The following is a 25,887-nucleotide window of genomic DNA, read 5'->3' on the forward strand; positions in this document are numbered from 1 at the left end:
TGACGTTGTTTCAGCGAGCGTGAAATGACAGTGAAGATACGGCTAAGTACACAGCGTGCCTCCTCTTCAGGAGCACCCAAATGTATGTTGCCAATTAATTTTGTTGGGAATTAGGTGAGCTGTTGTCACAGTGACTCATAATCAAAGACGTGAGTGCAAAAAGAGGAGGGAAATGAAATCATGACTGTGTAAATGCTGCAGCGGCGTACAGCAACATATGAAGAGGGAGGACATGCTGGATTTTATGGAGGTTTGGCTGTTTTAGACCCCCTATCAAGGGGAACAGGGACCAAGATTAAAGCTTTCCCTGCCTACTGCTGTGTTATCAAAATGAACTTTATTATACCCTGCTGAGAGCTGCCGCTGTGGCGACCCATAATGCCAGCCTTGTAAAAATATGCCTCAATCTGTGGGGCAAAACACACCACGCCTCTGAGCTCTGATGTTTCGAGACCGCAAATGCTCCATTCGGGGGGGAAAAAAAATATGAAAACACCGATAAATTACATTTTTAATTTTGGATTCATGAATAATTAACTTAAGTTTTGTTGTACGTAACATAAAACCAGCCGATAATGCCGCACACTCATTACCCTGATGAGGTACTTCTCGTTCAACACTTTGCTTGAGTTATGGCTCCAAAGAAAGTCAAAGTAATAATACATAAGAGCCGTAAATTTGTTTAGGACACAATTTGTGCTTGTTACCACAAGTGTTCAGTGTGCACTCGTCGCTCGTGACACACTGATGTTTGCAATAAAGCAATAAATGCACAGCGCGCTTCATTGATTAAGTTTTCTACTCTGCGTTATAGGACATTTAGCGCACTGCAGCACAGACAGAAGAATCTCCAGAAGGCTCAAGTGAACAAACTGAAAAATTAAATGCAGTCATTTTGGCCCCTAAAGCATTTTAATAATTCATTTTGTTATATCACAATACAAAGAAATCTATGCATAATTCATATATATACACACAAATACATATAAATACAACACAGCATGGCTTGCTTGCACTTTAAATCACACACAGTGATATTAATATGTGAGCACATTTACACTGTCTGAATGAAAATCCTTGTACCCAAGTCTTACCCCATTCAGCGTCCTCTGTGTGTGTGTGTGTGTGTGTGTGTGTGTGTGTGTGTGTGTGTGTGTGTGCGCGTGTGTGTGTGTTGTATATTTTTGTTCGCCTATAGAGCGAAGCTGAAAAATCAGACCTGTGTCTGGTCTCCCGTCCTCATCCGGGCGCTGTTCTTACTTTTGGAGGAGACTGACACTTCATTTATATTATAATGTCGTTTCGCTGTTTTACCCGGAAAAACTTCAGATTTAAATTGATTGTCTTCAGATTTTTATTGTCTTCTGAAATGTCAAAGTGATTAAAATAGCATGATTGCAAGAGAAGTCACAAAGCTACATTTCAGTTTGCTACTTTATGAAAAGGACATCAATCAAATCCTCATGTGTCAGACTTTGAGTGAAACATACACAATACACAGCAAAGACACCTGATTCTGTATTTGCAATGCGAACGCCATTTTCACTGAGCGCAGGGCCGTTTCTTGTGTTTCTGAGCTCAGTCTGGGAGTAAAGATGAACCCCTGCGAGCCATGGCGGGTGCAGCAGCACAGCTGAGGTTGTATCCGTGTAAATTAGGCGGTGGAGAGCAGTGGTAGTACTTGTTTTAACTCCTTACCAGCCTCAAAGACCAGTGTTTGTATCTTCTGTCTGCGATGGGTTAAAGCGAAAGTGGCATCCACTGCTGCAGGGTCCACGAACCGCATGAGGCCCTTCTCTGTTAGTTGATTAAGTGCCTGCAGTTATCATACAGCTGCAGGACAGATAGGTGTGTTTCAACCCTGCTTTTTAATTTATGGGCTTTGCTGAGCGTAATTATGCACGAATCAACAGCACGCATCTCAATTAATTAAATAAATCATCCAACATGGCAGCAGGCTCCAGCGAATTAACCACACGACTTGCTGAGTTTTTTGCACTGGTGAAATATTATTCTGAGGCCGTCCTCATCAGGATGTGCACACAACTCCATCAGATTATTAGAGGGGGATTATTTTGGGAAGCATTAGAAATGGTGCGTATCTGATTTTAGAAATCACACAAAGCTTTTTGGATTCTTTTCCTGAATCTGAACACAGAATACGTCTGCTTTGTTGTCGTTATATCGAAGTCTTTTCTCCTCCCAGTTTGGGTTTTTTAAGGTCACAGTGGCTTCAGGCTGGGAACCCTAAGCCCGACCGTATTTTTAATGGGACAAGCTTTGGCGCGATCAGATTGTACGACACACGGTCGCTGGCTCACCTTGACGAGACGTCTTGAAGCTGAAGGACTGGAAGCCCCCTGTGAGGGCGGAGGAGTCGATGACATCCACACCGTACTCGCTCTGGCTCCTTCGGTAAAGAGTGACAGCGACGATCAGAAGCACCACCGTCACCACCCCCGCGGCGAGGCCTGAATACAAGGCCACATCGCTGCTGTTCTCCACACCTTGGAAAGCAAGCGTGAGTGAGAGAGAGGAGCACATTTTTGAGCCACTTTTTGCTTTCTAAGTCGACTGCACTTAATTAGGAAGCGAGGACACATTTTCTCCCGGAATAAACTGAGAAGCTGCTACTGAGGAACATCAGCTGAGTTAAAGTTTTGAAAGTCTTTTACAGGAGTCAAGTCTACCTCGGTTTCAAACTACTTTAGTGCCTTTTTTGTTTTCTGTTCTGCTGGTTCGCGCTGCATCCTGATGCACAGCTTCATTGTTCCATCCTGGAGTGTTAAAGCTACTAATGAGGAACCTCGGAAGGAAGGCGATTATAATCAACCCGGCACCTGACTGTCATTTCAAACGCTGCTTGGCTCTGGTGTTGGAGGCACTCTGCGTTCCACTGGGATAATGTGACAAAACCAATTCATTAAATTAGCTCATCGGCAATGATTACGCTCTATCTGGTCCCACCAGTACTGCGGCGTCCGACTCCACAAAGAAAAAGAACGAGTAGGAAATAAAGGGGCTACTAGCTTATTCTTAAAAGATAATGAGATCTGCACTGAAACAGGACATGCAGAGAAATCCTCTAAGTAGCCTGAAGCTCAAACGAGGAGAAATTGACAAAATATGCAAAGCGGCATTAACAGCTACAGTAGCAGGTTAATTGAGGGCTTGGGACGTTTTGGCAGCCTGGCTACATTCTTCTCCCTGTTTGTGACAAACAAAAATACACAAATGTGCTAAAGGACAAGTAAGGAGAACATGTGGCTGTGTGTTAGCAGGTAGCAAGTTATGCTTTCATTGTGCAACTACACAGCAGTAATCAACGCATAAAGGGCCCATTGTGCCAGACAGCAATAATGCATAAAGCAGGGGATGTACAGTGGCAAACCACCAGGCTTTAAATACTTTACCTGCTGTGTTTAAAAATAATGGTATTAGCTGGAATTTACAGTATATTGGCATAGAGGTAAAACTGAGGTAACGATGGTAAGAACTGATCAGCGTCCTTCGCTGTTATTGACACAACTGTACCTGCAGAATACAGTTAAACTGCACAATGTTGATTTTCACAGCAGAGCAGTAAATGTTATTCTAATTTAATTACTGCTGCAGTCCATTAACAAGTGACATGACCCAACACACAGTATGCATTTGTACAAACGGATGAAAATGTATCCCCTTTCATGACTACTTTCCAGCTGTCTCAATAAAAGTGTTATTTCCCATTTTAGGCCAAAACACTCTCTTAGTGTAAAATTACTGACTGATCACCAGTTAGACGTTTCTCTCACTTACTGCCAGTTCACCACGCTGAATCAAACAAATGGCTGCTGCCGATGGTCCTCAATAAAAACCACCGTGCTGGTGCTATCCTCACCCATCAAACATGGGCTTTGTTACTTCACATCTCTAATAAATAGCAGACGTGCAGCCTAGCAACAGCCGAAACAAGCAGCCCCAGTGTAAGTCATTTATAATGATGATGATGACACTAAACAAGAGCGGTGAAGTATGTGCAAACAAAGAGGCAGCCAGTCGATGTGGAGCATTGTCTGGTCATCATATCCACCACTTTCTCTGGTTAGAGGCCGTCGTTGTTGACAGTTATATCTTTAAAATAACGTAAAGGAAGCTGAGGAGGAACTCACCCTGTGGCTTTGCATCGTGTAGCAACTTCCGATCTGCAAAGACAGACAAACATCAGAGTTTGAGAGTTCTTCCCGCACCTTTTTTCATTTTAATTGACTGCTGCTTGTGTATGCGTCCACGCCCGTGCACGCTGCGTGTCATGCACGTGGCGTGGATGAATTATGAAGATGGATGAGGGCGCTGGTAATGAGCATGATTCTAATGACCATCAGGATCGAGCCCACGCTGCCAAAAATGATGAGCAGTAAATCTAATGACACAGTCCGGGGACAGAACGGGACTGACGGTAACGATGCTAAACTCTGTTTTGTTAGCCAGTGGAGGGATGGCGGTGATGTCACCCACTCTGTGTGCAGAGGCCGCCGGTGCAGTTGTCTGCCGCCAGCGCCACGCCGTCGCACAGCCGTCCCCCGTGCTTGGGCTCTGGCGCCGTGCACTCTCTGCTGCGCTGCCTCTCGCAGTCTGCGCTGCACGCCGACCACTCGCTCCACTCTCCCCAGCTGCCATCCACTGAGGGAATCAGACGCAAACACAAATGTTTACAAACACAGATCTGACGTGCAGAATGCATGGTTAGGCTACAATGTCATCCCTCAATTCACTCCGGGCTACGCGAGAACAAACTCGACGCACGAAAGAATAAGATGAGAAGAAGATACAGAAAGGATTGACTGACAGCACAAAGACGCTCACTTCTCTTGTTAAGGATTCAAACACCAGGTTGATTGGTTAAAAGTTTCTGGGACTTTATGAGAAAACAATTTCAAGGTAGGCACCGCACTGCTATCTATATGAAAACATTTTCCTCCTCAGGGTGCCAGGATGTTCTGCCGTCTGGCTGACTTGGAGCACAAAGACAGTCTGCTTATGCCACACTCCATCAAGTCTCCTTTCCACCTCCAAATGCTCTAAAAGTTCTTCTTCTTCCTGCTAATCTAAACGCAAATGCACCCCGTTTATGTTCAGACTCAAATGCGGTAGAAAGAATCCTTCAGAAGGAGGCAGTTGGCAAAGAGGAGATAATGTTTGGAGGAATGCACTGCCTTCCCCTGATAATTTTTTCTTCTTAAACCTGATGAGCATTTTCTTTGATACTGGCACTGTGGTTGAAATCATAAATTTGGGCTTGTCTTGAAAAAACACTCGGGCAGAGCAGATTACAGGACGTTTTGATAACTGGAACCGCTGCTCTGCTCTTCCTCTCACAACCTGCTCTTTGGTTCTCTTGTTCAGGTTCTCTTTCCCCCCTTTTTTCCCCACTGCTCTCTCATTTTCCATTAATTTTCCTCTCATTTGCTGTTTAATTAAGCTGCGCTGCATTAGATTTCAGACACAAACCACTGTCCCTACCAGCAGTGGAGGCGTGCTTTGCGTTGATGCTGAAATGCAACTGGTGCTGGTGCTACAAAGCTTTTCCACTGATGTCTTACCTTCCAGGCTGCCTCAGTTCTCTGTTCATTTCAGGTATTAAAATCAACTTAGAGGGACTTAAAACTCTCACGGGTAATCAATTACAGAGAGGATTTTGTTGCCTTTATATTTTGTCACATTAATTTTAATATTGTGGGGTAATGCTTTCGTGATCACCTCTCCACACTGATGCATTCAAGGACTTGCTGACATTGAAAAATCCGAGCTGGTGACCGAGCAGCAACGCTTTTAAAGGAACAGACTTATTCACTTTCTTGACAAGAAGCTCAGCTTAGCTTAGCATAAAGCTAGCCTGGCCCTGCCTAAAGGTAAAAAAAACTACCAGCACTTCTAAGGATCACAAATTAAAATTGTCTCATTTGTTGAAATGAAAAAGTGTAAAAACACCAAATTGTGGTTTCATGGAGGGTTGAACACTGCACTACTTCTTGTTTAGTCACAGCAACGGTGATGGTGAGACTCATGAGACTCGCACGTAAGTCCTCCTAAAACTCCTAAAAAGGTTCCACTTCATCATCGTCGTCATACAATACATGATTGCACAGTGACATGCAGTTATAGCTGTAGCCCGCTGTGCCACACAAACAGAAAATGCAGCGGCATGCATGAGTCAGGGCACTTAAAAAGCTTTGATATCTGCATCACCAGGCCTTTTCTAACAATGACTGTGAACAAGCCGTAGCACTACAAAGCTAATTAAGGCCAGAGAACTTGGTAAAAGTTATCTGAGAGCTCAAATCTCTTGGGGTGCCCAAAATTTGCCTGCTGCTCCATTAATTTTTTTCCCCTCTAAAACTGTACAAAACAAAAATAATTTTGTTTCATCTTCACTCCATCTTCACGTTCACTGTTTACAGTAACAGAAATATTGACCAAACCTTTGCGTGCCACTGTGTATAAAAACATCAAACAGTTGAAATAAGAATAGAGTGAAAGTATAAAATTGGCAATAAAATTGAACAAAGTGGAATAAGAAAAGCAGCACGAAAGAAATAATAACTGGTTGTAGTGGGAATTCTGTGCAAATTTCACCGATGCAATGCGATGTATAGAACAAGATAATGTATTAATTAGAGAGCTGACTTTGTTAGCTTTGGACAGCTTTGGGCAGAGCCAGACAAGCTGTTACCCCCTGCTTCCAGTCTTTATGCAAAGCTAAGCTAACCGCCTGCTGGCTATGGCTTTGTATTTAATGGGCAGATATTAATCCTCACATGTAACTCATGGCAAGAAAACAAATGAGCATTTTCCTCAAAATGGTGCACTTTTCTCTTAATGCAGCGGTTCTCACAGTTGGAGGTGGCGCCCCCCCTGACGTAGAGCCCAATGGATGACCAGGGGGAAAATAAGGACAGAAACAAAGTTGAATGAACGTTATTTATGCAGCGAAAATAAACAAAAGTTTGATGATGCTGATCTTCAATTGGATCCTTTCTTCATAAGTTCATAAGTTGCTTTCTTCCCCTTCATTGTTAATGACTGATAAAAGTTGTGGGGTGGGGGGCATGAACTTTTTTCAACTTCAGAAGGGGGGGGGGGTCATGCTGAAAAAGAACCACTGCTTTAGTGCAAGAATTGACCAATTTCAACATAAAGCTCATGAATGCAGTGAATTTTCAGCACATAAATCTCAAATCTCCAGAGTTCTGAACACACCGCTGGAGTCGATTCGAGCAGAGCTGTTAACTGGAACCTGTGAGGTGGAAGAACACACTCAAAAACTTTGCTTTCAAGCATATGCACAAACACGAGCAGCATGCAGGCCTACAGCATGCTTTTGTGCTCACCTGGACACAGTGTGTTGCAGGTGCTCTTCTGTACCGACATGCCCTCGCAGAAGGCTCCCCCGTTGAGAGGAGCTGGATTCGTGCAAGTGCGAGAGCGTTTCTGCACGCCGCGACCACAGCGTACGTTACAGGGAGACCAGTCCGTCCACGACGACCAGCCTCCATTAACTGCATGAGCAAAAGGATGAAGGAGAAGGGATGAACAGAGGCTGCAAGACTGAAAACTGGCCTACATTCTGCAGCGAATAACACACACTTCCCGTCGTTAAAAACAGCACAGAGGTTCACTCGAAGGTGACGATGAATGTCTTAACGGGGAAAAGAAGAGGTGTTCTTACAGGGATGATCAATGGTGTCTTCCCTTCCTTTCACTTACACTTCTTCCTCTAATTTGTTGCTTAAAATAATACCGGATGATTGACTAATCAGCTCAGGAGGCACAGGAAGAAATACTTTGTTCCACTATTGTACATCTGTCTGAGGCTATCAGGAGTAGTAAGGCTGTCAGAGACTTCATTAGCATTAAGGAAATTAATGATTGATGGGCCTCAACAACGGGGTGTCAGAAAGAATTAGATGAATTCCTACAGCCGCTAAATGTCCTCCCTGAAAACATAAAAAATAACAGGATGAAAGGTCAGTAAAACGAGCACTGAAACACTCCAATTAACAAGGTGGTCCTCTGGTGTGAAGGTAGGTGGTGCTGGTATGACTTTATAATTTCACTTATTCTCCTTTGTCTCTGCAGAGCTCTCTGTGGGCCTTTAAAATGCTGGAAACAGTGCTGGCCTGCAGCTTCGCACAGCGCTCCACGCAAGGCGTTTCGTGCTGGCAGATAAAAGCCGGGGAGTTGTTACAGCCCACATCACTGCCTTTCCGCTATTGAGTTCCTGTAAATATTGTGGCTGTGTCTCCTTGTTTTTACACGAGGGATCACTTGCCCATTACCTGCTCATTAGACTCTTGTGTGAAAAAAGACCACACGCTGTGACTGAGCGGTGCTTTTATATTAATGACTTTGGGGAATTTTGCTTACGGTGCCAATTTGACAACCTATTTCTGTCGAGAAAATTGATATTTTGATGCAGACAAGAAAGCTGTTTGACACTGTTTTGATCATGTGTACTGCAAACCTAAAGGATTCTGCCGTCGTGCCTTTTTGTTTTCTCTTTTGAAACATAAGAAAAACCTGAAATCTGAAATCTTACCATAGACTACAACACTGGCTGTGGCGCTGCGTCTCTTGGCCACGATGTTGCTGGCGACGCAGGTGTAGTTTCCAGAATCAGAGAGGCGGGCTTCGGAGATGATGAGATTATGGTCGCCTCTTCGATCAGTGACACCTTCTGAACTGAGAGGCTCTTCGTTTTTCAGCCATTCCACCTGAAAATAGTACAGTGCATGAAAAACATAAATACTGCTGTTTACCTTTTTTTAATCTTTTTTTGCCTGATATGCCCTGAAATGAGCTCAAGGTGCCTTCACCCACTCAGAGATTAGAAAGTGGATGTTATTTAACATAATTACTTACATTAAAGTGGATATCTTAACAATATTTTTGCATAATCAACACAAACATTTAGCCATTGCTTTTAGCTAACCATTTTAACTGCTTATTCATTAGTCTACTTTAGCTAGCAAACCATTTCAAGAGTTAGCTAATGTGATACTTTTACTGTACAGTGCTACTTCAACTGTTTATCCATTACTTTTAGCTAACTATTTCAACTGCTTATCTTCCACTTTTAGCAGTTAACAAGCTGTTTTAACTGTTTATTCATAATGTTTTCAACTGCTTATACACCACTTTTGGCTGCTTCAGCTATTCATCACTTTCAGCTAACAATGACAAAACTTTAAGCTAACTATTCCGGCTGGTTAGCCATTACATTTAGCTAACTGCTGAAACTTTTTAAGCTAATGCTATTTATTACTTTTAGCTAACTAACAGCTAACTCAGTGCTTCAGCAGTTAACAAGCTGTTTCAACTGTTGATTATGACTTGAATTAAGCTAACATTTCCAACTTTTCACTTTTAGGTAACAATGTCAGAACTGTTATTCATTACCTTTAGCTATCTATATCAAAAAGTGTTCATTACTTTTAGCTAAAAAACAGAATGACTTAAACCATTTATTCTTCATTTCAAGCTAACTATTTCAACTGCCTGCTTGCTAACAAGGGAGGGTTAAGTGCCAAAACAATATGTATGCAATAATTACACAATTCAATGCATTTATTTGTGTGGTTATTTATTTGTTTAAACATATATTTATCTGTTTATAATTCTATTTATTTATTCATACTTCAATTTTGTAACTTGCCACAGCGAATTAAATAAATCTGTTACCGTTTTCCATCCATTCCTAAAACCTACATCAGAATACTGTTGTTAACCCCTGGGGCATCTTTTAAAACACATTTAAAACAGTCAGCTCATCATTCAACACAATCTCCCTCATGAAAATGATGAGCAAACTTATCAAGAGTCTTTCAGGATGGTGCACAGAGAACAATCTACCGCTAAACGCAAACAGAAAAGCTATATATATATATATATATATATATATATATATATATATATATATATATATATATATATATATATAGCTATAACGAACCTTACAGTAAATACTCATCATGAACCACCTTTTAATTTCCTTCATTCTTTCATTTCATTCCATTCTTTTAATCTGTTTTCCTTTCTTTTATGTTTTAAATGCATTATTTAAAGCACTCCGAATCGCCTTTGCACATGAAATGTGCAATACAAATAATTGCCTGTTATTACCTTTGAATAACAGTATTTAGGAAGGCGTTCACATATTTGCTTAACTGTTGCAGCTGCATATTTTACATGTGTTTCAGTGATGTTAAATGAAAGAATAATAGACAGTGGATCGATTGTACCGCACTCTTTCCATGGTAACTTTTCAGGGCAATCGACTGAGGCTTTTCTATCTACAGGACAAAAGTTTTAATACAGTCCAAAAAAGAAGGGGGGGCTCTATCCAGGACACTGAGATACGTCCTTGAATGTTGAATTGTCACACCAGTGTAATATAATTATCTAATGCGAAACACAGGACTACAGAAATTCTTTCTAACTATGGCATTTCATTGGTGAAGAGAAGTGAGGGGACATATTCTGATTGCAAGATTAGTAGTTTGTGGTAAAGGTATAACATGAATGACATCCTGTCGGGGGTGATGCAGTAGGTAGGGCACATCTTCTATCGTTACCAATTCAGTGGCTGTGTCGTGAGTGAAAGTAATAAGGAACTACAAAATAAAGGACGCTCTGTTGATGCTCCTCTCCTCGCATGACTGGCCCTGTAAATTGCTATTAATGTGCCACTGGCTTGAGCTTTTCATTGAGAGAGACGAGCTGGGGCATGAGGGAGTGGGGTTTGATTTATGGCAGTGTATTTGAGGATTAAAAACTCCGCCCTACTGGGAGCTCCATGTGTTTGTGCGCGGGCTTGCACTTCGGTGTGTTTATGTGTGTGTGTTTGCAGAGAGTGTCCATTTGCCAAGGGAATACAACAACAGCCAACAAACTCAGAGATTGCTTTGCTCTTTCGAAGCACCCTGGATGAAAAAATTGAGCTGGGAAATCAATAAATCAGGAGTCATGTTGTCACAATCGTTTTTTTCTCTTCTTGATGGCCCAAGAAGTTTTTCATCATGTGCCTTTGATTTAACTTTTTTCATCATCATGGCTCCACAGCTTTCAAGACAACCAAACCAACCACGCCGGTGGGCCGCATCGGTCACTCTATCAATGCTTGTCTTTATATTTGTGCCTTTCACGATTTTACACCTTCAATGTCTAATCAACCCCTGTGTTGCCGTCCCGGCTCGATCACATTATCCACAGCTGTTACTGTCAGTTATGGAAGCTCAGTCAGTTTCAGCCCTCCATGGAGGAAAGGTAGTGCAAATTTCTTTTTTAATTATAGAGAAACCCACCATTATTTTGTGGTTTCATTATAGTGGCTATCTATCTATCTATCTATCTATCTATCTATCTATCTATCTATCTATCTATCTATCTATCTATCTATCTATCTATCTATCTATCTATCTATCTATCTATCAGCTCTTATAGTCTTACTGAGTAAGGTCTGTTACACAGTTGTTCTTCCTCTCATTGTATAAAGCTTGCCTTCTCCAATCGACTCTGTCTACTATCTGGGAAGCAGAGAATTAACCTTGACAAATAGGAGGTTTGTGCTTTATCATCTCCTCTGCAAATAATGCAGCCTCTTTCACAAAAAGGGATGTGAGGGGTGAGCTCTGTTGTTTCCACCGGGGTCACATTATACACAGTCTGTGTACTGTCTGCAGTATCTGAAAAGATTCTCCCTCAAAGGCACCTCTATTGTAAGACTAAACAACTCTAATGTTTTAAACCCAAAAGCACGACTCTGAGACGGAGTTCAAGTTCACGTTGGGGTTGAAAAGTCAAAACCATGCAGGCGGGGGAGACGAGGCAAACATATCCAATAGGGGATCAGGGTAGCAAGCAGGTGCCCTGAGGCAGGAGGGGGATCATAAAAAACTCAGGGAGGTGAAGAACATGGCTGGATTGCTGAGACTGAAGCACAATAGACAATCTGACAGGGAATGAGTGGATGAGTGGGCTTTGTATATGCTACTGCGCTGATGGGGAAGAGGGAGTGGACCTGCAGATGGATGGGAGATGTCAGGGACCAAAGGGGGGTTCGGGGGAGGGAGCGGCGGGATCTGAAACCACAGCGGAGTTCGTGCATGGCAGGAGGAAACCAGCAGCGTGACACAATGACAGACGAAGCCTTTAGAAGCTGATAACGAACCAACAGCTGACTCCCTGAACTGACCGGGTGTTATCTGGTGTCATACAAGCAAAAAGTCACATTTAGAGGAAAATTCATCCTGCAGCTCCAGTCTTTTCTTTCACATTGTCACTCTCAGTGAAACGCAGGCTATTTTTGCTGCATGTGTTGTTATCAGTCACATGGGGATGAAACTTTTGGTCACCAGCTGTTGGATAAGAATAAACTATATAATTACACAAGTTGAGTGTTTTTACAGTCAGTTTTGCAACTACAAACACTGCATATCAATTCAAACACATATCAAATTACTTGGAAATGCACCTCCATTTATTTCAGGGAGAAAGAAAACCCAGCTAAAAGTATTTTCCTGCAGGCGGCTACAAACAAGTGTGATGGAGAAACACAATGTGGGGAATTCACTGAATTGAAAATTAACCCTCAACCCTTTGTTCTCTCCCGACATGGATTCAGAGGGGATGCATATTTATAGAGCAGTGCCAAAACTGATCTTGACAGCTACCAAGATTTAACCATTATGTTGCGTAAATTAAATATATTTCAACATTTAGTGGATAATATGTCACCTCAGGAAATAGAGAGAAAAACTAAATGCATTGCCGAGAGAAAAAAAAAAGGAAATTGGAGACTGTTTTATATTAAACACATTTTTTTTCAGTGACAAATGGAATTTCTATCACATGAATCATGTGCAACTACCGTCTATGTAGCAGCCATTTTTCATTGATCAGGTATTAAAGCAATGCAGAGGGGTGTTTTTACTCATTTACAGTCTTCCTCAAAGCGAGCGTGAAGTCATTGGTATGCATTAAATCTGTGTTACTCACAGACCTTATGACGCAATACATTACTATGAGGTCGATAAATGAACCTTATGAACTTAAACATAATTATGGTAGTTTAATTGCGGAAGAACTGAAGTGATTCCAGGCTTATTAAAGAGGGCAGGTGATCAAACTTTCATCACTTTTCAGTTCTCTGACACTGACTGTGGCAAAGTGGGGATGAGAGCACAGTCACTGGACATGGAGTGCAGGTGGGATTTGATGCCATTAAGGAAGCACCTGTGACTCCGGAGGTGGCACACCTGACCACTCAACCAGCTGAGGGCACTGCATTTTTTATTACTCATCAGCCTCTGACACATTTCGTTCTACTTATAAACCGAAGTCAGGCCGGCCATTAAAAAGCTTTTTTTTGCTGCGTCCTCCGTGCAGGTAGAATATATAAACGCAGGTATATAAACTGATGGCTGGTTGGGAAGATGGCTGAGTGTCTTCCTCTGCTGCTGTTTTAAACCTTGGCTCAATGTCCTGATGACAGTCCCCATCTCTTACAGGATGTGTCAATACGAGATGAGGCGACAAGCTCGTGGCTTATAATTAACTTTTTAATCACAGTTTCTGATATACTCCAGGTAACCTGAGGAACCAAACACTGAGCATTAATTAATGGATGTGAGTGAAAGTCTCCATGACACAGACAAAGAAAGTGGGTCAGTATCGACAACCAGTCTCTCCCAGAAAGTACCCCCCTGCCCCCCCTCTGTCACACATGAAATCAACTGTTAGCATGACTTCAGCATTTGCCAAAGGAGTGTGTGCCTCCAGCGCTGTGACAACCCTCTGCAAAGTGGCTGGCATGCACTGCAGAGCCCTCTGACATGCCACTCAGTTTCTCATTGAGGATTCAAGGATGGATGGAGGAGGGAAGATTTCTTGGCAGGCTCATCCCAGCCTGCCCGAGTGTGTTTTCAGCACTGGTGGAATGTATAACTAAGTACATTTACTCAAGTAAATTTTGAGCTACTTGTACTTAACTTGAGTTTTTTCCCATTTTATGCTACTTTATACTTCCACTACGTCTCAGAAGCAAATATTGAACTTTTCACTTTATTTATTGAAATTATTAATACAAAACATAATCTACTACTAAATTATGATGGATTATCAGAGATTAAGATACCCAACATCATCTTAAATAGTTCAAATTAGCCCCACCTTTACCAGCTGCGACATTAAAGTGACGTTTACACATTAATGCATCGATAATTATCTTTTTCTGACATGAAAAAATACTTTTACTTTACTACTTTTAGTATATTTTTGATGCTAATACTGTAAAAAATTAATGCGCAATATTAATAATAATATTGGTGATATTTGTGGTTAGATCATTGAGGGGAATTATAATTTAAAAGTGAAGCAGCATCATTATGGGTAGCTGACAAGTCACACAATTTCCTGATTTGATTCTTTTGTTCTTTATGAATATTAGCTACTTATTAAATGTAATAATGTGAATCTGAACATGTAAACCGCACGAAACCCTCCAAACTTTACTGCAATACAATGTAATTCATGTGAAGTAAAAGTAGCTTTCACGCTAAACAAGAAAGACTTCTTAATCAGTGTCATGAATAATAAAAAACGTAATTTCACACTTTGCTTAAATCAATCACTGCGATGTTCAGAGAAGCAGACGGAAGGACGACGGCTGCGGTCCAGAGTCCGCTCAGTGGCACAAACATGCGCCGTTTAGGTGCTTTTAATGCCCGCCAGCGCTCTGCAACCACGCTCAAAAACACAACAACTTTCCAACCGATCCTTTCTAGCTGGTATCGATAACGAGTGAGCTGTGCTGGAGTGTTGATGTATCGATCGCTGCGGTATCGATCTGCCCTTCACTGAGGATCATTCACTCACCCTCTCTGCAATACTGTTGAATCTTTCAGGGTCTTATGTGTTTGCAGCACTCTGTATCTGTTCCCAGCGCTGGCTCTGTGTCACACCGTGGATGGATTGTATATCCTATTGTTCTTCTTCTCTCTTCATTTGTTTTATATTTGAGCTCATTTGTGTCTCACAGACATCGGACGTGTTTGCATGTTTTCATTTCGCTAACGTTTCCAGCCGCCTCGTCTGGAAACTGTTCGATTCTGATTCCTAATCGCGTTCCTGCGATCCCGACGAGACCAGAGGGACAATTATGTGGTCAGTTACACCAAAGAAGACAACAACCGAGGCTGTTAAATGGGTTTGAGTAATTTGCAAATTGGTTCCGCAAAAGGGCGTTTGAGCCCAGCGAGCAAGAGGGATGAGTGCAGCAGAAGTGAAGTAGAAAGGTGCAGCTTCTTTAGGCCACTTTAAAGCCTCGGTTGTTGTCGTCTTCAGTGTAACTGACCACATAATTGTCCCCGCAGTCTCTCTGTGATCGTAAGAGTGGAATTTATGTGAATCCTCTCTTTGGTGGCGAGTGTTCATTTTCTGATGCCCCTTATCTCAGAGAATTCGTACTCTCCAGTAAATTAAAATAATCGTCTTGTCCTTTGGTTGGTTTTCCGTCTTATGTGTTTGCTTTGATTCATCTCTCCCTCGCTCTGCCCCCCCCACCTCCTCCCTTCAGTCTTTTCCAGTGTTTGCTGCAGGAAGCGCATAAACCCACAGTGTGATTTGCATTCGACGTCAGTCCTAGAGTCTCCCCTTCAGGGAAAGCGATAGAGAGATGCACATGCTGATGAGAAGGCAGGGACAGGACAGACTCAAATGAGGCTGATAAGCCAGTGCCTGGGGAGGACAGGAAACGGATTTGCTTAATTGGCAAATTTGTTCCACTTAGATAGCAGCAACCAGCGCTGAACTACACCACACCTACCCCAGCCAAGCAGGCCTTATGGCGCTCTGCTGGTGGCGGGGTCGGTAGGCGTCGGGGTCGCCATGTTGACCATTAGCGGCTCATTTCAACTGAAAACTGATCCCCACTGTGTCTCTCTCGAAGTTTTCTGTCTTGTTTGTTTGTTTCCAGCCAGAGTGGACAGCGAGCGAAATGAGCTCATGATATATTGAGAGCAGCATCGGATGGTCAGCGGGGGGTCTGTGAACCAGGCGGCAGAGCTTCATTTCTCCTGATAGCTTCAAGCTGTTTGAAGGGGTTGAGATGAGAGAGCCGGCAGGCCTCGAGCACTCTGTGGATGTGTGCAGAAAGGTTTCAACTCCACCTCGCACACACAAAAAACCAGCGGGTCCTGCTGGAGTCAGTCCCCTTCCCCCCTGCGTCAGGCCCAAACGCTCCATTATTCTGAAAGCATATGTAATGACCCACATTTACAATCATTTAAATGGGAAGCGAAAGCGACACGAAGACGATTACAAAGCATTGCAGTAGGGTTTGTTCCATCTGATTCAATTAAGGTTGAGTTTCATTAACGAGCGCCCTCCTCCTTTCACTCCCCCCCCCGCCGCCTCCCCTCAGTCATCTATGGCCTTTTCTCAATGCAACAGTGACTTTCATGAAATTGCTTTAAACAAATTAGCCTTCCGAATCTGACAGCAGCATATTCCAGAGGCGGGGGTGGCTAAACCCTTGTTGTGTCCTTGGTTTATCTCCTCACCATCTCTGGAAATGTTATGTTCATCACTGAATAATTACATTTTAAGCACTGCAAATGGCTTTGGATGAGAGGCTTGATGATTAATTACAGTTGGTAAAGAATACTTGGGTGGTTAATGCGGAGCTAATGATTGTAAAACTGTTTTTTTCCCTAAAGTTATTGGACGCATTTTTTTTTGCATGACCTTACAAAGCAGAGGTACGTTTTCACTTCACTGGTTTAGAGCTGGCAAGACGAGATATTCGCTTGGGTGTCACTTAAAGTCAGTCGTGCAACTTTAGCGACATACACAACCTTCATGCAGGATGAAATAATCGCTTTCTTGATTGTGACAAATACCTCCTAAATCAGTTTAGTTGATTAATAATTCATATGAATTAAAATCTGAGCCCTGAAAATAGGCCATGTTGCTCCGTGCTTCAGCTGATATTCAAACTGGCTAATTTAAATGTGTTTTTATGAGGTCTGGAGGTTTCAAACAGCCCTGATTGGTTGGGCTTTCAGCGACTGTGCTTAGTCAGTCATTTGCAGATACTTTCCAAAATAATATGCCATCATGACAAGTGAGCTTGAGATATGCAGGGTCGCTTTGCGAGGCTACAAAATGTAATGAATAAAAAGTGCAGTCGTGTCACAGAAAATGACGCTTCCCTGATGGCTCTGATGGCGCCCTAATTGTTTTCTTCGAGCTACATTCATTATGCAGTCATCACTGCGAGCATGATTTTATCCTCCCGCGGTTCTGATTGGAGTACAGACTTTATTCTTCTCAAGTCAAATTCAACCTCCCGGTCACGCCAATCAAGTTAGCGAACGTAGGGGGCGCTGTGACTGCGGATAAATGAAGGAAATCTAAACATCTTCTTTTTGGTAATTTCAGTGTTGACCAATGAACTACACCAGCCTCAGCACCCCCAGGTGAGAAATATTATACTTAAATCATACTTTTTGAAGTACACTTTGTGCTATTTTTGTCACCTTCGAATATACTTAAGTGTACTCAAGTTGAGCACCACTGCGTAATACTTGAGTATACTTTAAACAGGTGCTAAATTGGCGTTTTACAAATTTTAAGTGAAGTACACCAGTGAAAATCAGGATTCATGAGCATTTTAAACACACTTGTGGTACAACTGTATTATATGACCAGTGTGTTGAAAATATACTGAAATATACTTCAAATGAAGTGAAATTAATGTAAACTTTAATTCAGCATGCTCAAAGTGTATCACCAAGGACTTGAAAATAAGATAAATGAGTACACTTTATTACTATTAAAAGTATTTGTAATTTAGTAAAGTTGTTAAAGGTACACTTAATTCCAATTTATAATGCATTGAGAATAAAGTATACATTTATATCAGTACTCGGAAGTACCATTTAAACCAGAATTAGTATATTCAATTAAGAGGAACTTAATGACATCTAGTTAGAAGTACACATATGTCAAACATACTTTAAACGAAGCACAGAAAGTAAAAGTGTACTCGTACTGACCTTTCTATACTTCAATTATATTTCTAATACACTAAAGTATACTACCTGGGTAGATTAGGAAATCTAATTTGGCTTCAAAGGAGGGGTGAGTCATTGAAAAGAGGAAGAGGAGGGGAGATGGAGGGAGGCTAAATGTAGCATGCTAACACTGTGAAGAAGGAGAGATGGACCCTCTTCCCCCATAATGACTCAGCCCACCTTCAAGAAACAACATAATGTGATCATTGTGCTCCAATCAGAGCCGATAATGCGATAACTACGACATCACAGTGAACACAATCTGCATCCCAAACGGCTCCCTGTCTATAAAAAGTAGAGCCAAGTGAAAAGATTTGGCCATCTTGACTCTTGTCACCAATAAAGCCAAGTGGATTTAAGCTGTTTTACTATGATACATTCTCTGTGGTCGGACTTAAGAGTGTGCACAGATTATTGCCTCTATCACTGCTGGGACAGATAATGTGGCATTCTCTGACTTTCATTAACATCCTACACAGCAGCCCAGTAAACTCCCGGGTGGCTTAGTTACACTGAGATGCGGATAAACTTCTTCCCTCTCTCGCTGCTGGTGTTGCCTCTGAGAACACGAAGAGAGCAGCGACATAAGGGGATTTCGAGCTGCGCGGCGTTTAAGTTTTAAAACAGCGTGCAGAGTCGGACCTCATTCCAGTCGCATCCTGTCAGCTGCGCGTTTATTGTCCCCCCCCCCCCAAAAAAATTAACTGTTTGCATTTCTTCGACAACGCGAGTATTAATTTCCATCAGGATCAGCTGGAAATTGCAGAAGTATTAAAGATTTAAATAAATGTCACGACCAAAATAGAGTTCAACAGATGCGCCGCGTCGTGACCTCAATTCCTTAAACTCAAAGTGTAGCTGAGCCGCAGCTTCTCTCAGAGCCAAATTTCACAGCGCTGGTTACAAAAAAAGGCTTTAACCTCTCAGCAATGCCGAAAGTCATGAAAAGAGAAAAGTACAGCAACATCCCGACTCTGACTGAGTGTTTTTTTCCCAGTGCAAGTCACACTGGAGGGAGCTGGATTTGTCCCTGCATTATTTACCATTACCATTCTCTTTGTTAGCCAGAGACACATAAATGAATGCATGAGGAGTTGCCTATTTGATGACCACAATGCATGGGGGATACTCGTCGGTACACCGGTGCTCCATTTGAGTGAGCTGAATCATTCATCACACGCACGCCGCACACACAAATAGACATAGATGCACCTAAAATGCACAAACTCAGTTTTATGTGCGTTATGTGTGCTGTGGAGGGAGGCGGTGGTCATCTTTGACGAGTCTTAATACCCAAGTCTACACTGTGATCAACATTTTATTAATACGGCAATACAGAGCGAACATTGCTGTGCAACTTTCAGATGTACATTCACACGTAGGTGCTCAGTTTCAGCTTGAATTTAAGAAGAGCAGCATTAAATAGTCCTGCGAATTTAAAGCTCAGAGACAGAGCGGGTGATATTTAATACTCAATAAAAGTCTTAATATTTGCTCAGAGTCGAGCAGCGCTTGTGATGCCTCTAAGTTAGCAAGCTAAATAAGTTAAAGTCAAGAAGGTTAAAAAGTGAGCTTCATAATTTAAGATGTTAAAAGCAGTTGATTTCTCTTTATTAGTTCATGTCCGGTGCTGCCACCTGCTGGCCACATGTAATTATGCAGTCAAGCACATTTCCCAGTCAAGCGCGTGCTTCAAGCGAGCACTGACAGACAAGAGAGGAAACAAGACTTCAGTAAAATATAAGGAAAAGTCCAGCCTTGTGTGCTTATTGGAGGACTTTAAAATGTTAAGTAACGCACTGCGAGGGCAGTTCAGCGCTGATGACCTGCCAGGTTTGTGCCTGCAGACTTCTTGCCGCTTGCTCACTTCTTGCTTGTTTTCGGGGCTTTTTGGCTTCAGTCTGGTGGCAAGTGATGCATGCAAACATGCTCGCTTGGACTGAGGTCAGCCTTTAAGTGTGTTTATGTACTGGTCTGATATGACATGGTTAGAGCTTTTTAGGTCTATTTGTTTCAGCACAAACACGAATGCACTCTGTGTTGAAGGGTGTGTTCATCTGAGCCCAGACGTCTGCAGGCTGTGACAAAACTCTGTCAAACAAGGTAAGAAACCTTCAGTGGACACGTGTCTATTCCATGGACTAATCCATTATAAATGGCAGGAAACCACGGTTAATATGTAGTCCCTCAAAATCAGTTAATGAGCTAGCTTGCTAATGCTAACATTGTTTTTTGAATGCACGTCAAAGGCAGCCATTCTCATAATGTTAGACAACACGCCAAGATCAGCAAACGCTTTACAAACATGCACGTTCATGCACGCATGCAGGGCGGTTTTCGCATTTCTGTTGGTATTCGCATTCAGATTGAAGATTGTGATTGTTAATTGTTTCACTGATTTACACTGAATTACCACTTTTCTACCAATTTGCATGTTATCACTGGTGAATTAGTGTTAAATTAGTAATGATCTCTAGTCAATGCATGTATAAATATGTTTGGCATCACAGCTGTAATGTCCTGTGATACCATATATATTGAAAGGTCGACAAACACCCGGTACAGATGTGAGCACAGTCAAATAACTTAAACCCTGAAATGAAACAGGCCCTGAAAACCTGTTTTCTCCAACATCTTTTTGATGAGTGATGACATCTTTCCTGCCAAACTTAGAACAGTTTTGGTTTCTTCACATGAGAGATTTCTGTAAAGTTGCAACATGAATCATCCTCCGATGACAGTCGGTGGGTTGTTTGGTCACTGTCAATCAAACGTGATCAAACCACACCCACACCGTCCTGATTTTTTGTGGGGTAGACTCTTAATAAAAACTACCATAAGATGTTTTTTTTTTTTTCCTCTTTTAACCTTCATTGCTGCCTATGAATAACTAATGTTATAGAGATTTGAAGGGATTCAAAACTGAATTCAGCTCTTCAACCTCATCATTGTTTCATAGCAAATCCAATGTGCTGGAAAAGAGCCTCAATTAGGAGAAAAGGGCTGAGTGTCCCAATCATGCTGATTGTGCCGAATGTAATTAAAAAGCTTAAATTCTAGATGAAAAATCAACCATTTATGTTCCTCAACACATTATTTTTAAAGATAGAGAACACATATGCCTGTCCTAAAAGCTTTAACTATTCGCATCGTTAATTATTGATGACTTATCACGTATGGATCATGAAATGCGTCTGAGCTCACACAAAGCTTCGGACGCTTTGCATTATCTTACAGCCGCAGTCCGCGATGGCGCACGGGCTTTGATATTGACATATCAGCCTGCTGAGCCTTCACATGACGGCACGCGACATCAGTGCGCGGCACAACACGCAGCACTCAACGGGGCTGTCCAGAACAGCCTCATTTTATATTCATCGTAAAAATTCAAACGGCAATGACAGGCTCTCCCTTTCAGACGCACACATAAACACAGACTGCGAGGAGGGACAGAGGGAGTGAAATGAAGACATGACATCTAAATAAGTCATAGCCGTATTTCCTTTAACCACAGAACATAGGGGGAGATATCGCTGCCAGTGTGTGAATGATCACTCCAACTTCGACAGAATGAGCCCGAGAAATTAAACAAATGGCATCTTCGGCTCTGGCTTCCACTGAAAGGAGGAGTGCAGATGTGTCTTTGGCTGCAGAGCCACAAAACCTCGTAGCATGAAAACAGAATCACACTGTAAGTAAAGCAGACAGATGACTGCTCCTCTCCAGGCAACGCAGGAGAAAATGTTACGTGTTTGAAGTGCAAGAAGCCCTCACCTCCGCCACAGGCACTCCCTCTGGGGGACGGCAGTGCAACACAATCATGCCATTCAGAGGCACCTCGGCGCCCTGGGGGTCCTGCTCAAAGTTCTTCCTCAGGTCTAAAGGAGAGAATAAACATCCTGCATTAAAGATCAACCACAACAGCATGAAGGAGCCCCAGAAAAAGCAATTTGTCTCATGTGTGACCTTCTCTCCTCACACACCGGCCTTCCACGAAACCACGACACCAGCTTGAAGAAGAACGACCTTTTCAGAGACAATAAGGAATCAAAGCGACGCCGAGTTGCTTACATGCGATCCGGACAGTTGCCTTGCGGCTCTTGGAGGTTCCCAGGTGGCTCCAGGCGACGCACAGGCACCAGTAATCCTCGGGGCCGTGGAAGTCCTCCACCTGCTGCCGCGACACGTTGATCATCACCTCGCGGATCTTCAGCCCTGCGGACGAGACGGTTGATTGCTTAGATTAGCCTTCATTATGTCACAGGGATGATCAATCAAAGAGAGGGAGGTTTGAATCTGATAAGTTTATCAGCGGGAAGCAGATCTGCCATTTGCCAGGAGGAGAAGGAGGAGAGGAAGTCACATCAAATGCATTTCAGGGATTTTGTTCATATGAAGGATCTAAACTGCAAAAAAGCCACAGAGCTGTTATCCCTGTTATTACTGGTCGTTTGACAAAGTCTTGTTAAAACTTCAGTTTTGGTGAACAGATGGGCAGCAATGTAAAACGCTGGGTGTACTAGAAATTGTTAGTGAGCCCTCATATCCTCTTTCAGGATCTGTAAAACATAATCCATTATACAGAAGTGACACTAAATGCTTTCCAGCGGAGACATTAACTGAGAGGAGGAACACATCAGCCTGTTTTCGTCCCCTCATTTTTTGTCCTTTGAAAACATTTGAAGGGGCTATAATTTAAGGTAGAAAAAGAGACGCTAAACAACGCAATTAAACACTGCATCCGAACACAGAGATGCTCTGTGACAATCAAATCATCTATTTCTGCGGCAGAACTTTGACTTAATGTCACGCAGGTCGTTCATTAATATCTGTATATTGTGTGTGATAATGAGCTGGGCGTGAGACAAACGTTTTCAGAGACAACTGATGGGAATTTAAAAGCCTGGTGTTTCAATTAAGCCCGACTATGCACAAAAGATGACAGGCCGGGACCATTAACATATGATAGGTGGCTTTACTGGGTATCGAGGAAATTGCAGCTTTCAAGCGACATATGTGATGTTTATCTAGCAAAGCAGAAACTTGAATTTCAGTCCGCCAACTTGAATGGCTTCATTAATATATGAATGCAGAGTTATGAGCAGCTATTGCTCTGTGTCAAGTGTCCGACCTTGATGTTCCACACAGCCTGCAATTTAGAAAGCACAGAGAGTGACAATCACAAATACCCACCTCCTCAAAAGAAGACTATTAGAGCCTACGGGTGGATCCCGGGGAGGAGGTGGTGCTGATGCAGTTGTGTTGCTTAGGTAGAAGCAGCAGTGAGCATCAGCAGAGCATTAAACAGGTGCACAGAGAGTCATGTGTGGGAGTAGCAGCGTGATTCAGCTTCTCTGCTGTGAATACAACCCTTATTCCAAAAAAGTTGGGATGGAAAAGTGAGATCTGAGATGTGATAATGTGCTAATCCTTCTCGACATGTACTCAACTTTAACACAGTTTTACCTCCTCCTCTTCTTAATTTTGGAATTTGATGCAGCAACACATTTCAAACAGGAGACAGGAGCAACAGGATGCTCCAGAAACACCTGTTTGGAACATCCCACAGGTAAACTGGCTCATTGGTAACAGGTGATTGGGTATGAAAGGGGCATCCTGGAAAGGCTCAGTCATTCACAGGCGAGGATGGAGTGAGGTTCACCACTCTGTGAACACATGATTGGATGCAGGATGTTACTGCATGGGCTCAGGGAGCACAGCAGCTACACTGAGCTGAGGCTGCACACCTCCAACTTCTCAGCAAGGTAAACAAACGAGCACTAAATCAGATTAAAATTGCTGAATGATGGAAAAAAAGAAAATCATTGCCTCATTTCTTCATCAATTTGACAATAGTTTGTTTAGCTGCCTCCTGAACGACAGGAGGAGCTTTAGTTTTAAACTGCAACTTTAAATACAGCCTGAAGGTAAGGAAGGTAAATGAAAGTTAGAAATGTGATTGATTGAAGTCCTGGCTGATTTGGCGACACCAGTGGTGGTGTATCTGTCTACAGCGCAGGCAAACAAACTCACACTGTTTTAATAAAAACTTAATATTGTCAACAACTGGCCTTTTTCCAGCTTATGCCATCCATCGCCTGCAACTCTTCATCTAACTATAGCTGGTAGCTTCTTTCTTGCTCCATTATTCAGCTGCCAAAACATGCCAAAATGCCTTGTTTCATAGATGCATTTTTGATTGCCATTCACAGTCAGCACTAACCCCTAAGAGTCTCCTCTGGCACCCTGCGTTTCGCCAGTTGAACGCTTTTAATGTGTTTGCAGCAGCAGGAAATTTGGGGGTTTGCATTAACAGTAACTCAAAGCTGACGCGACTGCTTGGGGTTTAACAGAAAGCGGCGAGGCTGCATCATTTCCTGTGGGGCCTGTGCGGGAATGGCGGACTCCGCCGCTAACAGTACGAGAGAGCGGGAGGTAATTACAGATACATAAACTGAAAGGCTATAGCTGAAAGAATGTTGAGCATAAATAATATCAAAAGAATTCTAACTTCAATTAATAACAAATTAGTTACTTTTTGCTACTAATTGATTTCAATGAATATTTCCAGGCCCTCACAGTAATTACGTCACTATTAATACTTGTAAATCAGTGAAGGTTGTACTTTCCACTGATTTTTAGTGCAGCTAACAAGTCGTGCCTAACAACACATCTCACAGCAGCTGTTCAGAAATCACTGTAAAGCTCGGCCTCTTGTGGCTTATTGCTTAATTACGCGGCCCTGCACTTGTAGAGCCGTCGTCTCTCCGCAGGCTTTTGCCATCACGCAGACAGCAGCTTAGACATAGGCTGGGATTAAATGAAAACTAATAATGTGAAATGAAAGGTTATCAAAGGGAGCCTAATGAAGTAATGTAAAACAGAAATGTTCTCTGAAGACACTGTAATCCTCGGCAATGACTGACTGATATTGTGTACAACACACACACACGCACACACACTCACACACCACTCCACCTACTCCTCCCTTCCACCGCTACAAATTAGAGACTTAATCAACACGGCTGATGGAGTGAGAGTGAGGCGAGTTTAACTGCAGGGGAATAAAAACACAAGGTTGCACTCTGGTGAGAGGGCAAATCTGTCATCACATCATGAGAAATATGCAGCGTCAGTGCAGCGTTGTCCGATTCTTTAAGCTCAACGCAGCAGAGACGGGAACGAAGGGGAGGGGATTATTTAAATATGCACAGAAAATGCACTCTGCTTTAAGTCAATGACACTGAAAACACACGGTCATCATCAGCGCTGTGCACTGCTCACATTTTCCGATTGTCAGAGCGCAGAGCGAGAAGATGGAGAGGACATCCTTAAAGTCACTGAAGTATTGGCGTTATTTGGAATTTGTGGGTGAAACGGACACGAGCATCACAGAGAAATGCAAATTGAAAGACAGCACAGCGCTCAAGTACCCTCAGTTTCTGTTGACTTCAAATCATTCAACTGTTTTCAGAGCAGCTGAACTGCAGAATACATTCATGTTGTATGACCTTGTTGGGTTCCATGCATTGAGCCCTGTACGCTTAATTTTGCTTTTACTTGTAATGATAATGGAAGATGATGAGCTGTTAATAAGCCGTCTGATAAGTTTCTTTGTTAACGCTGTAATGTGACACTTTTTAATGGCAGTGATCTTGTGATGTAACAAGCTTTTACATTTAAACGCTGGTCATCATCAGTCAGCACGTCAGATAAACGCCCCTAAACCTGTTTAGAAATCATATAAAAAGTCACTTTATATCCCCTTAACTTC

At 42.5% G+C, this 25,887-nt stretch overlaps 1 protein-coding gene across 1 annotated transcript in view; it reads right to left on the bottom strand.

Moving 5' to 3' along the window:
* LOC139348658 (netrin receptor UNC5D-like) overlaps positions 1-25,887 on the bottom strand; it is a 144,273-nt gene that overhangs the window by 18,705 nt on the left and 99,681 nt on the right. Inside the window, exons 3-9 of the mRNA XM_070988927.1 lie at positions 22,185-22,328; positions 21,888-21,991; positions 8,579-8,753; positions 7,371-7,538; positions 4,498-4,662; positions 4,152-4,184; positions 2,322-2,507 (exon numbers count right to left, since the gene is read on the bottom strand). Coding sequence (XP_070845028.1) covers positions 2,322-2,507; positions 4,152-4,184; positions 4,498-4,662; positions 7,371-7,538; positions 8,579-8,753; positions 21,888-21,991; positions 22,185-22,328 — 975 coding nt within the window. The remainder of the gene's footprint in view (positions 1-2,321; positions 2,508-4,151; positions 4,185-4,497; positions 4,663-7,370; positions 7,539-8,578; positions 8,754-21,887; positions 21,992-22,184; positions 22,329-25,887) is intronic.

This window comes from Chaetodon trifascialis, chromosome 20 (genome assembly GCF_039877785.1).
Source record: "Chaetodon trifascialis isolate fChaTrf1 chromosome 20, fChaTrf1.hap1, whole genome shotgun sequence".
Classification (NCBI taxonomy): Eukaryota; Metazoa; Chordata; class Actinopteri; order Chaetodontiformes; family Chaetodontidae; genus Chaetodon; species Chaetodon trifascialis.